Genomic DNA, 13,912 nt, shown 5'->3' with positions numbered 1-13,912 from the left:
GCGATTGGCTGGTGACCGTGTTTACCCCGCCTCCTGCCCAAAGTCAGCTGGGATAGGCTCCAGCATACCCCTAAGACTCTAATAGAGATTAAGCAGCATAGAAAAAATTGAATGGATGGGTTATTGAGAGAGGGAGAGAGTAGTTAGAATAGTTTGGTGGGGTGGGGGGGGGGGGTTAGAAACTTTTGCTACGTGCGTCATTTCCAGTTTTACAAACAACAAAATTCACACTTTTTGTCCTATTTTTCATACGCATTCAGTTTACTGCAATGACATGTATTTCCAGTGTTTCCATGCCATTGTGAAGTGTCTCTACTTTTGTTCTTATTGTTGTGTCTTGGCTGGGCTGACACTTCCTGCACATTTTACCATCCAAAGCGGGCTGCCAGCCCTTCAAGCGCTTTTCAGCTTCCTGCCTTCATTCACCACCCGCCCGGCCGTCTGCATGTGCGACTGCATGGTGATTGGTACTTCTAATTCCACGCAGACCAGCCTGGATGCATTATTTACGTGATAGGAGGGGCGGGGGAATAAACCCGTTTTTGGCAGATGCAGAGGAATCTGATGTGGTGAGATCTGCTGGTCCAGACCACAGTTACGAGGGGGAGGAGGGTGACGCTGAGAGGAAATGGGTGTAGAGCACTCCTCCTGCCACTTCTACTGTATATCTCCATGCATTCCTCCTCCCTCAGCTTTTTGGGAGAGTGCGAGAAAAAAGGATAACTGCAAAGAACCAAGTACAACCGGTAAGAACTTCTTTCAAACACTTTATGGGTATGCACATCATATTACGTACTTTGTATTTCACAAGAGAACCAACTGTACTGTAGCAGCAGTAGAATGGAAGCCAGTAATCAAACAAATGTGTACTCAACACTTCTCACATATGCAAAATGTGTATATGAAGTACATGTTTTGTTATATGAAAAAGTTATGATGTCATCACCAGAGGATCTTAGCACTTCCTGAACGTCCAATCAGTTTGCTGTGATGTCACTAGAGGGCATGCTGTGATATAATACCTGTAATACATTTGTTTTCTGTTTTTCTGTTTGTTTTTTTTAACAAGACACTGATTGACTTCCAAGTTGTTCTCCTTTCAATAGTTTCACAGGAATAAATTATGATGAAAAGTCACACAGAGTCTCTTCGCGCCCAGCAGCATATATTTTGTTCTTCTATTAATGATGTCGACTTATTGTCGATTTAGTAGCCATGTTGCAGCCATGTGTCGCTTTCCTATGTGATGCTTACATTGCTAGTTCTATGGTTATCATCACACTTTTCTGTCTTTGCCATCATTGGTGACCTTCTGTGGTGGCATTACAAAACACAAACATAAAAGCTGAAAAAAAAGGAAAGTTTGAAGCATAGTTTTCACAAAAAAATTGAGGTAGAAGTCCATATTTTTCGACTTTATATACAGGGTCAGGCAAAATGATCTGACACATTTGTAGGTTAAATAAAAGGCAAATAAAGTAAAGAAACAAGAAAGTGTTTTTATTTTCGAAAAGTACATATAATGCCATTCTGTTTCATTATGCTACATCCAGTAGCTCTGAAGTTGGTAACCCATAACAAGATGGTGTTTGGAGCTGGTACGGGATCACGTCTACCAAGATCGAAGTGCAAACAGAACGCTCGTTGTGTTGCAATTACAGATTCGTTTGTTTTGATAAACGTTTCCACAATGAAAGCGCGATGCTCACCAGTCCAATTCATGGCAACAACTGAAAAAGAAACGAAGCAAAATGGCATTATATGGAAAAAAATGGCATTATATGTACTTTTCGAAAATAAAAACACTTTCTTGTTTCTTTACTTTATTTGCCTTTTATTTAACCTACAAATGTGTCAGATCATTTTGCCTGACCCTGTATATAAATTGTAAAGGTTGAACTCCAAATGTTTTAATGCTAAAAGCAAGACTTTGAAGCGGATTTAGACTTCAACATGTGCTTTCCCTCTTTGCCATCACTGGTAACCTTTGTGCTGGCATCACACATAATACAGGCATGAACCACTTTCACAGGTAGTTCAATTTCCTGGTCTATGGTTATCATCACCCTTAACCTCTTTGCCATCACACAAAAAGTCCCAAACCACTTGTGGAGTTAATCCTTTATATTGCATAGTAAAAAAAATGGTTGAACTATAAATGTTTTGACTTCAAAAGAATTAGACTTTGGAGAGTATTCAGACTTCAACACACGCTTCTTTAGTACTGCGGTTCTATGATGATCATCATTGTTTCCCTCTTTGCCATCACCGGTACCAGTTGTAGTGGTATCCTCACACCATTTCCATGTTCCATTTCCTGTTCTATGGTTATCGTCACACTTTCACTTTTTTCACACATTGTGCTGTGGTGACATCGCCTCACAAAACAAAAGAAAAATACACAAAAATCCAAATAAAAAGCAAAGCACAGTAGTGGAGTTAATCCTTTGGATGCTCGTTGAGGCCGAAGTCTCATGAGATTTGTTGAAGCTTGTTTGTGTTTGACTTTTGAGGCAGATTTTTCCATTCAATTGTGGTTGACTGTAAAAGCCTTGGACTTGAAAGTGTGATCTAGGCTTGAATACATATGCTTACTATGCTCTCTGTGATATATAAAGTGTGATCAGTTGATCAACGGCAGAAGGTGGAGTAGAAGTTGTGAGTGTGTGGGTTGTGATGTCATGGAGACAGTGTAGACCGCTCTAATAAATACAAGATGTTTGGGAACATCATGAGAGACAACATCTAGGAGACTGATGAGGAAGCTTGGCTGTGACTCATTCTTGCAACACTTCCACACGGAAACGCCCAGCTTGGACTTGATATACTGTGTTTTTAATATTTTGTCTTTTATCATTTACAATATAGCAAACTGCTGCTCCTCGCATCCTCCATCAGCCATGGTGTTCCTGCTCATCTCCTTGACCCTGCTGCATCTGCTCACCTTGTCCATGTTGCTCGTTGCCACCTTGGAGAAGGTCAGCTGCTGTTTCATGCCTTCGCCAGGTGATTTCGCCAAAGCCGAACCCTTTGAGTAAAGTGTGCCAGGTCAATGTTACTTTCTGTCTTACTAGGCCTGGTGGATCTGGGCCGATTCCGAAATCAGAGATTTGTGGTACAACTGTTTCCATGACAACACCTCAGACACGTGGCTGTGTGCCACCACCAATGAAAGCGGTAAAAGCGGATCTTCCGTATGCTTCATCCATCATGTCTGCCTGATACAGTCTATTTTTAACCTTCCAGACTGGCTGCAGTCGGTCCAGGCCCTCATGGTTCTGTCTGTGGTCTTCTCCTCCATCGCCCTCCTGATCTTTGTGGCTCAGCTCTTCACCATGTCCAAAGGAGGACTCTTCTACTTGACGGGCCTCTGCCAGGCCTTTGCAGGTACTCCTGTCCTTTACTCTATTATCACTGTGCTCACTATGTTCACAATATTGTGCTGCATCAGCCAAAAATCAAAGCACTTACTAAGTAATCACCCCAGTATACTTATAGTGCTGATCTTGTCGGGCAATCTAGCATTGTTATGATATGCTGTGATATGTTTGCTGTCCAATGAAAAGCAGTATCTCCTTTTTTGTTTTTATGTGGCAACAACAAAAATATTCAGAAAAAAATATTTGGACATATATCGTTTCCATTAAATTCAAATTCCATTAAATAAATATGGTTTCCATAAAATGCATTTAACAATTAAAACCTTATTAGCTTCAAGTTGCGTCTTTCGCAATTACAGCATCTCCCAGCGTTCACAAAATGTCTAGTAGTTTCTTGTCCAATGGAAATTATTTGCCCACCAGTACTTTGAAATACGTTTTTAGTACTTTGTGTATTTTTGGAATATGTAATTATTAGCGCTGTCAAAAATAACACATTAACGGTGCTAACTAATTTATATCATTAATTACGTTAATTATTTTGTGTGTAATTCCCGCATGCACACCAGAGCTAGCACGCCTCTCTGTTATGACGTCAGACAGAGCCCTCCACAGTGGAGCGTCCCCACACAGTCACACAGTGTCTGACACTGTTTTATTACTTCATTTTGACCTGAACACATCCACAGTAGTACAATTCCAACACCATATACTGTATGAATCTCCAACTCACACGTCTTTAGTCCGTTCATCCTGGGAACAACACTTCCTCATTGTCATTACAGGAGCACCAGATGCATTCAGGGACACTCAGAACATCACACAAAAGGCTTTATAATTTGTGTGCGTGTGTGTGTGTGTGTGTGTGTGTAAATAAAAAGGAAGATGAAGAAAAGCAGGAAGTGGATATTGTTATCACTCACATCGTAACTCATAATTCGCATGTACAATTTGCTACATTTAAGTATGCTGGAAAAGACACTGAAAACAACTACATTTACCTTAAAATACGTGATGTCTTCGAAGGCAACCCCTCATGGCTCATAATAACAGGGTTTAAAGGGTGATTCAAATGTTCTGCTTCTATTAAAGAGACTAGTGTTAGACAAATAGATTTTTACACTTGTGTGGTATCTATTAGCTTGACTGACATATTCAGTTTATTTGGAGCTGTTAATACATACAAATATATATAATCCTCTCCTGTCATTTATCTTTTTGTTCATTAAATACTGTAAAAATGGGCATATTTCAGAAATAGTCGCTAATGGGGATTAATCCTGATTAATTAATTTAAAAACTGATCCGATTAAAATGTTTTATCATTAGACAGCCTGAGTAATTTTACTGTATTTTATTTAAATGTTATTATTTTATCATTATTTTTAATTTTATTTTATTTTCATTCATTCTATTTTACTGTATTTGGAAATACTATAAAAATATATATATATATATATATATATATATATATATAAATATTATATAAATTCTCTTTCACGTCACTCCAAATCAAAAGCGTAACTAGTTATATTGTTGAGGCATTAATGAGTTTATTTCATTGTAATTAAATTAAATTAAATTAAATTACATTAAATTAAATTTGTATTTGATTTTATAGCTAATTGTCTTTTATGCGAGTTAAAATAAAAAGCGTGACTAGTTACATCTTTGAGGCATTAATGAGTTGATTTTATTCTATTTTATTTCAATTGTATTTTATTTTATTATGAAAGCAAATTATGTTAAATGGCATTTAATATCAATTGCGAGACTAGTTTTTATTTGATTTTGTTGAAAAAATTATGCAAGAAATTCTATTAATGGTGTGACAAGTTTTATATTTATTTTATTTTATTGAAAAATAATTATGTTGTAAATTATATCAACTTGTGACGTTTTATTTAATTTTGTAGACAAATTATTTTGTATTACAACGACCCATTTTTCCTCTTCAAAAAATGTGAAATGTTATAATTTTATTTTAGTGTTTAGAAAGATTGACTTAAGCCAAAAAATTGGTTGTGATTTTTAAGTTTTTTAGTATACAATGAATTTTATGCATGTTCTTTTTTAAACATACATTACAACGGGGTAATACTGTAACAAAATATGAGCGACATATTGAGTAAAAACACAAAGAGAAAGAGAGTAACATGAGCTGTCGTGTATTTACTTACCATTTTACTCTGTGGTGACTCTTTTGCAGGTTTCACAGACTTTGCAGCATGCCTCATCTTCACCTTCCACAGGAAGGAGATCCTGAACGACTCCAGGGATCTGAGCAGAGGTCACTTTGGCTACTGTTTCATCCTGGCCTGGCTGTGCGTTCCTCTGCTGCTTGTCAGTGGAATCCTCTACGGCCACTTACGAAAGAAGGAATGAAAGCTGCTACTTTTTATCATTTGTGGAAATCAAGAAACTGAGAGCGCAGAATGTTGTCCTTCACTTTTCATCACAGCCACTGGGTGTGAACATGGCGACATGTTCTATCAGGGCCACCCACATGAAGGAAACATGAGTAAATCTATTGTTGTAACTTGCATTGCACTGTGTTTCTTTATTAAAAACAATGCACAAAATACAGCTGTATGCTTGATAGATAAATACAACAGACAGATAGCTACAGTATATTGGCTGATACATTTGTTTGCCATGTCACACAACTGTCTGTCAATTTGCGTGTAATATACAAATCAGTTTAGGTAGGCCAGAATCAAACATGTAGATAAGGCCATGGCCATATTGCATTTGTTTGTCACATCATGCAACTGTCTGTCCAGTCACACATCATTTAAATATCGGAATCAGACATTTAGACATATGTACAGCTACATCGCGATATAAACAGATAGATTAATTTGTTTGTCACGTCACTGAATGGTCTGTCCAATTGCACATTACATACAAATCAGTTGGGCCGCACGGTGGTCTAGTGGTTAGCATGTTGGCCACACAGTCACAGTCAGGAGATCAGGAAAACCTGTGTTCCAATCTCCGTTGGGCATCTCTGTGTGGAGTTTGCATGTTCTCCCCGTGCGTGCGTGGGTTTTCTCCGGGTACTCCGGTTTCCTCCCACATTCCAAAAACATGCATGTTAGGTTAATTGGAGACTCTAAATTGTCCATAGGTATGAATGTGAGTGTGAATGGTTGTTTGTCTATATGTGCCCTGCGATTGGCTGGCGATCAGTCCAGGGTGTACCCCGCCTGTCACCCGAAGTCAGCTGGGATAGGCTCCAGCATACCCCCGCGACCCTACTGAGCATAGAAAATGGATGGATGGATAAATCATCAGGTAGGCCAGAATCAAACATGTAGATATATTTGAGATAGATAGACTCGTATGGCCACATTGCATTTGTTTGTTGCATCATACAACTGTCTGTCAAATCACACATAATGTAAATATCGGTCTGTGCGGACCAGAATCAGACATGCTGTATATCAATAGATTCATAGACCAGTTTGGCCACATAACATTTGTTTGTCATGTCACACAACTGTCTGTCCATTCACACATACTGTGACTTGACTGTGGCTAATGGACTTTTCATAAGTGGCCACTGCATGTATTTATTGCTTAATGTGTGCCAGTCAGTGCCTGTCACTGCCAGAAGGGTGCGTCGCCTTTTTGTTGGGTCATCTTTCAAAACTTGTTTCCACCAGAATCGCTGCAAGAATTTCAAATAGACGCTTTGTGGCACAATCTGTCTCGTTGAAGGGCCTTTCCAGACATGTGTAGTTACTCTGGATGACAACCCTACCAGTCAGGCTGGACCAGTCTAAAAGGAGGTATGTGTTTTGAGCATGCGTGTCAAACTCAGGCCCGGGGGCCGAATCTGGCCTGTGCTGCAATTTAATCCGGCCCGCAGAACTGTTTGGAAAATAGCATTGAATTATCAAACAAAGTGCTTACAGCGATTGGTGTAATTAAGCAATTTCTCCGGTATAAACTACTACTCTGGCATTTTAATTTTACAAGTGGAAACAATATTGTTTATAGCACATAATTCACAACCACTCTTCATAAAGATGCCAGATTCAGACAAAAAGTCAAAATAATTTCACTTTACATGCCTAAAAATGGCAGCACTTTAACTATCACACCCTATCTGTACAAAAGAACATGTTAAAGAGGCATAAGACAGTCAAAAGTGATCATTTTAACTACAGCAAAGCATGCTGGGAAATACATAATCTGCCCATTCCACAGCTGCAAACTCTTCCGGGTTACACATCTCACAGATTGTGATGTTTTTGTGTTGATATAAAATACTGTAGCTTTTGCCCGGACACTGAGAGAATGACAAAGAGGTGGTCCATCAACAATGACTTTATTGAGCCACGCCAAAGCAACCATAGCCGTATATCTGCAGACTATCGGGAAGAATAAATCTCAACCAGGAATGAACAGTCACAAAAAAATGCACATTTCCCCCACTCCGATGTAAAAACAAAAGGTCCATCCACACGATTGAAGTTTTAAAAAATGTATGTCCACATGAAAACACATTCACCAGCTGTCATGCACATTTTGTCCCAACTTGAAAACCACAGAGGTGCATTATATGCTATGTTCCAATACTAACCCTGACCCTAACCCTAACCCGAAAGATACAAAGTTGAGGGGTGGGGTGGGGGTTAATATCCAGTTTGGCCCAAACTAAAGTAGGCTTTGAGATTTGGACCCATGTGTGATTGAGTTTGACACCCCTGGTTTAGAGTATGCCTCTTTAAGAGAGTATACTTTGTTGTATTTCTCTCTTAGACAATGCCAGACATGGACACAAAGCCACACACAGATTTAAAAAGTGTATGCGGTAAAAGTGTGCAAGGTGAAAGTGAGCTGATGTTGTGAGCAAGTGCAGTGTGAGCAAGCCAATCTGTCATCAGCACAGAATTTGTGGAATTTGAAACAATGTGGCCTACAAGGAGTGGAAGGCTGGCTGAGATGACAAGCAGGGGTGGAGTAGAGCCAGAGCTGCAAAGTCAAACTGGAGCCAGAGAAATCTGCACTAGCTGCTCTGGAGTCTGACAGTGTGTCATCGTTGTCTTTTTGGATTTCTGTGTGAAGGTCAACATGAACTGTGGAAGACAACAACTCGGATGTTTTTCCGGTCAACCTTTCGCCAACATGGGAGTACTTAATGCCACTTTGTGAGACTGATGGATGACATGATACCTGTTACTAATATCACTAGCTAATATCACTACCGAGCCTGCAGCCATGCTGGGCTCTCAGGAGGCAAGCCTGGATGAGAATGCCCTATTCCTGTCAGTAAACCCGGCCTCCCCAGAGTTCCTCTACTCAGAGGTGGAGCGCCAGTCGGTGGAGAAGCTCCTCAATGAAGGTCCCAAAGCCTTCTACTATTCTGTCGGTGCCGAACTTTTCGGCTCCTTCTTGTCTCCCAATGAGGTCGAAGAGATCACTGGCTGGGTTCAGGACTTTCATTTTAATCCGCTGCCAAAAGAGGAGAACGAACAGAAAAGCAACCCAGACACCGTGGAACTCATATCCTCCTACTTCCCCTCCTACTCGGATGCACCCGCTCCGGGTTTGGAGCTGGGCTGGCCTGAGGCGCCTTGGGTGCGCATGGAAAATGTTGCAGTTTACACAAATCCTCCTGCTGAGGGAGAACCTCCCATTAGAGAGGTCATCAGACGGCATCTGCAGAAGGCCAGCCAAGTATGCATTCTTTGCGTGGACTTTAAATCAGACTCAATGCAAAACATATGAAGACATGTCCGTGTAAAATGTTTCACTTTACTGTGCAGGTAATTGCCATTGTGACGGACAGGCTGACAGATGCTACTATAATTGGAGATTTGCACAATGCAGCCTCCAGGGGTGTCCCGGTCTACATCATCCTCAACAAAAGGACCATTGAGGAAAAGTACACACTTCACAGGCTCGGACATCCGGTGAGTCACCTACTTCACCCACAATTATTCAAAGAACATATCACTCTATCCACGCTACGCTTTGAACAAAAAGATGATAAAAAACTTGACATACAGTATTGTCTGCTTGAGAGCCGGCACCAGGTCTCATTTCGTCAGCGTGCCTTCGTAATGACGGTAACCCGAGCGACGCATTGTAGTTCGACTGGTTGCACTGCATTCAGTGTACTTAGTCATTGTTGTTGGTGCTGTGCAAATTTCACAAGTTGGTATTCAGTAAGAACATTGTTCTAGTAACCAATTTCAGGGTTCCAGGTGGCCTAGAGAACATTTTCTCAGGGTCCCAAGCATGCTTCTAAGGCTCTGATTTAACAGAATCCTATGTTTCCAAGATTGCATGACGCTAGTATTCCACCTACTCATGTATTCCATGTTTTCAAGCTCTTACTTCTTAGGGTTCCTGTACCCCTGGTATCATATTCACAGGGTTTCATGTTCTCAAAGCCCCCGTTTTCATAGAGTTCTTGCTATGGTTCAACATCTTCAGATCTAAATTTTTCCATGATCAATTGTTCTAAATGTCTTATTTCGAAAGATTTCCATGTTACAAGGGCTCTAAATCCCTTAGGCCCCCTGTTTTCAAATTCACTGTAACAAATTAATGTAACTGCCATGTTACCAGGTTTCTATTTTTTGGGGGTCCCACGTTTCTTTGGGCACTCACATGGGTAAACGTCTCCAAAACCCTATTTTCCTATGGTCACCTATTCCCAATGTCTCATATTCCAAGAGTTTGGTCTTACCAGCACTATATTTTCCTTGGCTCCCATGTTCCCAAGTTCATTGGTTTTTTGTTCCCATGGTACTATTTTCCTGTGTTTGTAAGGTCTCATATTCCCAGTGTACAGCTGCTACAGGGCTTTAATTTCCTAGGACAACATGCTCTTATATGTATTATATTAAGGGTTTCAATGTTCCCAAGTTGCCAAATTCAAAGAGCTACCAAGGTATTTTCCACAGGTCACATGTTCCCAGTGTCTCATATTCCAATTATTCTATGATGCCAGGGCTTCATTTCTTTGGGTCACATGCTGCAAAGTTCCCAAATTCAAATGATTTTTTTGGTCCCATAGTTCCCAGAGTTTTATTTTTCTAGAGTACCATGTTCCCATATTCAAAGCGTCTATGTTACAGTACCAAGAACCAATTTTCCTAGGTTTGAGATAACCTTTTTCCAAGTGTTTCACATTCCAAGGCTTCCATATTCCTTGGTTTGCATGTTCTCGAGTTCCTAAATAGAAAAGGTTTTTTGTTTCTTTGGTGCTTCGCATCACATGTTTCTCACGTCTTATACTCCAAGTGTTCCATGCTGCCAGGGCTCTGTGTTCTTTGGGTTCCATGTTTCAAGTTCTTATAATCCCAGGTTTCAATTTTCCCATCGTGCCGTGTTCATGACTTCCAGGTTTCCGGGGCGTCTGTTTTGCCTGGATCACATGTTTCCAAATGCTCCCATTGTCTCATATTCTAGATTGTGTATTTTGCTTGGGTCCCCTGTTCCTAAGTTTCCAAATTTAAAGGGTTCCATGTTAGTAAGGTGCTATTTTCCTAGGATTCTGTGATGTTAAGGTTTCCCACTTCCAGTGTCCAAATGTCCTGACCTCTCCCAAGGTCCCCTGTTTACTCTAGGTTCTCCAGTGGCAGATTACCATACTCTGTTCCTCGTGGTCTATAAGTTCTTAGGCAAACTGAGTATTATGACACTAAAAATACCCGAGGTACCAAAGAGCATTCATAAACTCATTGAGATGCTAAACTTTCACTGTAATCTGCAGAACATCCGGGTTCGTCTTCTTGAAGGTAAAAGCTTCTGTTCTAGGAAGGGAAAAATGGTGGTGGGGGAGTTAAAAGACAAATTCCTTCTGGTGGATTTGGAGACAGTCCTTCACGGCAGCTACAGGTAAAAAGTGACATCAGCAAGGCCTCTTTCAGAACTGCTGATCACATGTAGGTTGTCTTTGTGCTCCACAGCCTCACATGGACTGACGCTCATTTACACCGACAACTCGTCACCGTCGTCAACGGCTCGGCTGTTGACACCTTTGACAAAGAGTTCAGGACCCTTTTTGCTGCCTCTGCCCCTGTCCCTAACCTGTGGGAGTTTGCCATTCCCCGCTTGGAAGTGCCTCAGCAGCGAATGGACTTCTCAGACCCCAGCCCCCCCAGACACTTTCACATGAAATACGAGATCCTCAACCCTCCTTCGCCGCCGATGGACGTCCCCCTGGACTGGGAAGCCATGGGTGTCTTCCCCAGAGATAGATTACCGGACAGCCCTCTTGAGATGAAAGAAGGACTTGTGGCCAAGGAAGCAGTCTTGCAGACCGACATGCAGTTTGACAAAAAGACACCTGTTACAGACACTTTTACTTACAATGGATACAAGCCTATGACAACAAGAAGGTGATTTTAGACATCCTATTTGAAATATTGAGCTTGTTTTGGCTCAAAACAGTAAATAACGGGACAAAGTAGTGAAAAAAAATGCCAAACCAATTTCCAGAAAATCAAAATAGAGGGGTGGTGGATAGGATTTTGGTGAGAAGCATATTACTTTCACCATGCCAGTCACTATGGCATGAGAACCGTCCACCAACAATAGCAATAATCAAATTTATTAGTATTCATAATAATAATAACAATAGTGTTATTACGTTTATCATAATTTATTTTATAATATGGTATAGTAGATTGTTGTATAATAATATGTTTTGTTTTGTTTTGTTTTTGGCACCCAAGTTGACTGATCCGTTATTTTTTGTACCTGACAGGACGTGGGAAAGCTCTCCAGGGACAAACAATATGCCAGAAAACTCAAAGACCTCCAAGTGAGTTTTTTGAACACAAATGCAATCACCCTAATGTAAAGTTTGCCAACACTTGCAAAATGTGTAGAAATCCTGAGATTTACAGAAATGAACACATGAAATAATATTACACCCTCTTTTTCCAGTTGGACAGACCGTCAGATAGAACAACCCGCATCCCGCCAGTTCTCCAAAGAGAAGCTCAACAATGTGGAAGACAGAACATCAGCAAGGTTTGAAGACAAAGACGGCGACTGGAGGCGAAATTTGTTATTTTCCTCTTTGAATTATAAGCGGCGCTCACGGTATGAGCCCAGCGTGAGGGAGGAGAAGAACACGGATGACGACATCAGCGCCAGTATAGAGAACAAAGCCTCCTCCAGAGTAATCCACTGCTGTTCAAGCAATGCTACAATACTCCATTTCTCCATGTCATCTTTATTTTTCTGCTGGTAGAAACCTTTAATCCTGAGGGTCCCTCAGTCTGAGAGCTTCAACTCCATGAATGACCTCATGAAGAGGTTCAGGCCTCAGCACAACAATGCAGAACTCCTCAGAAGAGGATCCAAGACCGCCATGTCTGAAATGACCCACTCCATGATGGACCTCCACATGGATGTACCCAGTGCCGACAGAGCTCAGGATGACAGAAGACTATCAGTACCCAGGCTTAATACCAGTGTAAGTGCTGTATCTGCTGCATCTTTTTTTTGTGCTTGGGGCTTTTGACAAATCATCAAGCAACCTTCTTTGGCAGAGTTTCGAACCGGACCAGATGACGCCGGGCTTAATGCTGATGAAGAGGCGGAACGATGTCGTAAAATCCGCCCTGCAAAGAATTCCGCAGGCCTTTCAGCCCAGAGAGAGACCTCGCAGCTACGCTCTGGATCTGAACTGGAAGTCTCTGAGGGAAAGAAAGGGCGAAGAGGGGGAATGAGCAGCAAAAAAATTGGACAACCTCTGGATGTTACCTCTGTAGTGTTATACACCCAAACTAGCAAAAACTGTCTGGGACTCCAATAAACAGACTGGTGTGAACTTTTGGTATGCTGACCTTGGTCTTTGAACCTGCCACATTGACCAAAGAGATGGGCGATACTGCAAAGCTTGGTATCAATACGATACCAAGTAAACATAGGGCCAGTATTGTCAATAGCCATACTTTTTACTTTGGCATTTTAATACAACAACATGTAACAATGTAAGAATATCAACAAAGCATTAAATTAAATTTTCCCTTGTTTGAGCAAAATAAAGTCAATAGTGCAAAAAACACATCAAAAACAAAAACTACTATTGGCTCTCACTGAATTTATTTGGCTACAATATATTGAACAACACACCAAAAAACACACATACTGTATACAGTGGTGTGAAAAGGTGTTTGCCCCTTCCTGATTTCTTATTTTTTTTGCAGGTTTGCACTTAAATGTTTCAGATCATCAAACCCATTTAAATATTAGTCAATGACAACACAACTGAACACAAAATGCAGTTTTTAAATGAAACTTTCATATTATTAAGGGAGAAAAAAAATCCAAACCTACATGGCCCCGTGTGAAAAAGTCTGAACAAACTGAAGCCCTGTAATATGCCTAACACGCTTATTAAAGTATATAGTTACTCACCACTAATTAATGACAATGAATGATGACGATGAAATTTTCTGTACAGTATGATGATGATGAAGACATGTACGGCACAGAGCGACCTGACGCTTTAAATTAAAAAAACATGCTCCTAATTTCCTTCCTGCATTCATTTC

At 40.6% G+C, this 13,912-nt stretch overlaps 2 protein-coding genes across 2 annotated transcripts; both read left to right on the top strand.

The window, feature by feature from the left end:
• The first annotated feature begins 298 nt into the window (after nucleotides 1-298).
• On the top strand, nucleotides 299-5,947 carry emp3a (epithelial membrane protein 3a). Its single transcript, XM_054783389.1, has 5 exons — nucleotides 299-746; nucleotides 2,869-2,978; nucleotides 3,075-3,177; nucleotides 3,247-3,387; nucleotides 5,590-5,947. The coding sequence occupies exons 1-5, from the start codon at nucleotides 629-631 to the stop codon at nucleotides 5,763-5,765; spliced, it is 648 nt and encodes a 215-aa protein (XP_054639364.1). The 5' UTR covers nucleotides 299-628; the 3' UTR covers nucleotides 5,766-5,947.
• A 2,442-nt stretch (nucleotides 5,948-8,389) lies between these two features.
• Nucleotides 8,390-13,185, top strand: fam83e (family with sequence similarity 83 member E). Its single transcript, XM_054784212.1, has 8 exons — nucleotides 8,390-9,068; nucleotides 9,158-9,304; nucleotides 11,116-11,240; nucleotides 11,312-11,743; nucleotides 12,112-12,168; nucleotides 12,294-12,531; nucleotides 12,604-12,828; nucleotides 12,905-13,185. Exons 1-8 carry the CDS (start codon nucleotides 8,610-8,612, stop codon nucleotides 13,082-13,084), a joined length of 1,863 nt encoding a protein of 620 aa, XP_054640187.1. The 5' UTR covers nucleotides 8,390-8,609; the 3' UTR covers nucleotides 13,085-13,185.
• The last annotated feature ends 727 nt before the right edge of the window (nucleotides 13,186-13,912 follow it).

Source organism: Dunckerocampus dactyliophorus, chromosome 8 (genome assembly GCF_027744805.1).
Source record: "Dunckerocampus dactyliophorus isolate RoL2022-P2 chromosome 8, RoL_Ddac_1.1, whole genome shotgun sequence".
Lineage (NCBI taxonomy): Eukaryota > Metazoa > Chordata > Actinopteri > Syngnathiformes > Syngnathidae > Dunckerocampus > Dunckerocampus dactyliophorus.
The sequence above is the reverse complement of the archived record's forward strand: the minus strand, read 5'-3'. Positions and strand labels throughout refer to the sequence as shown.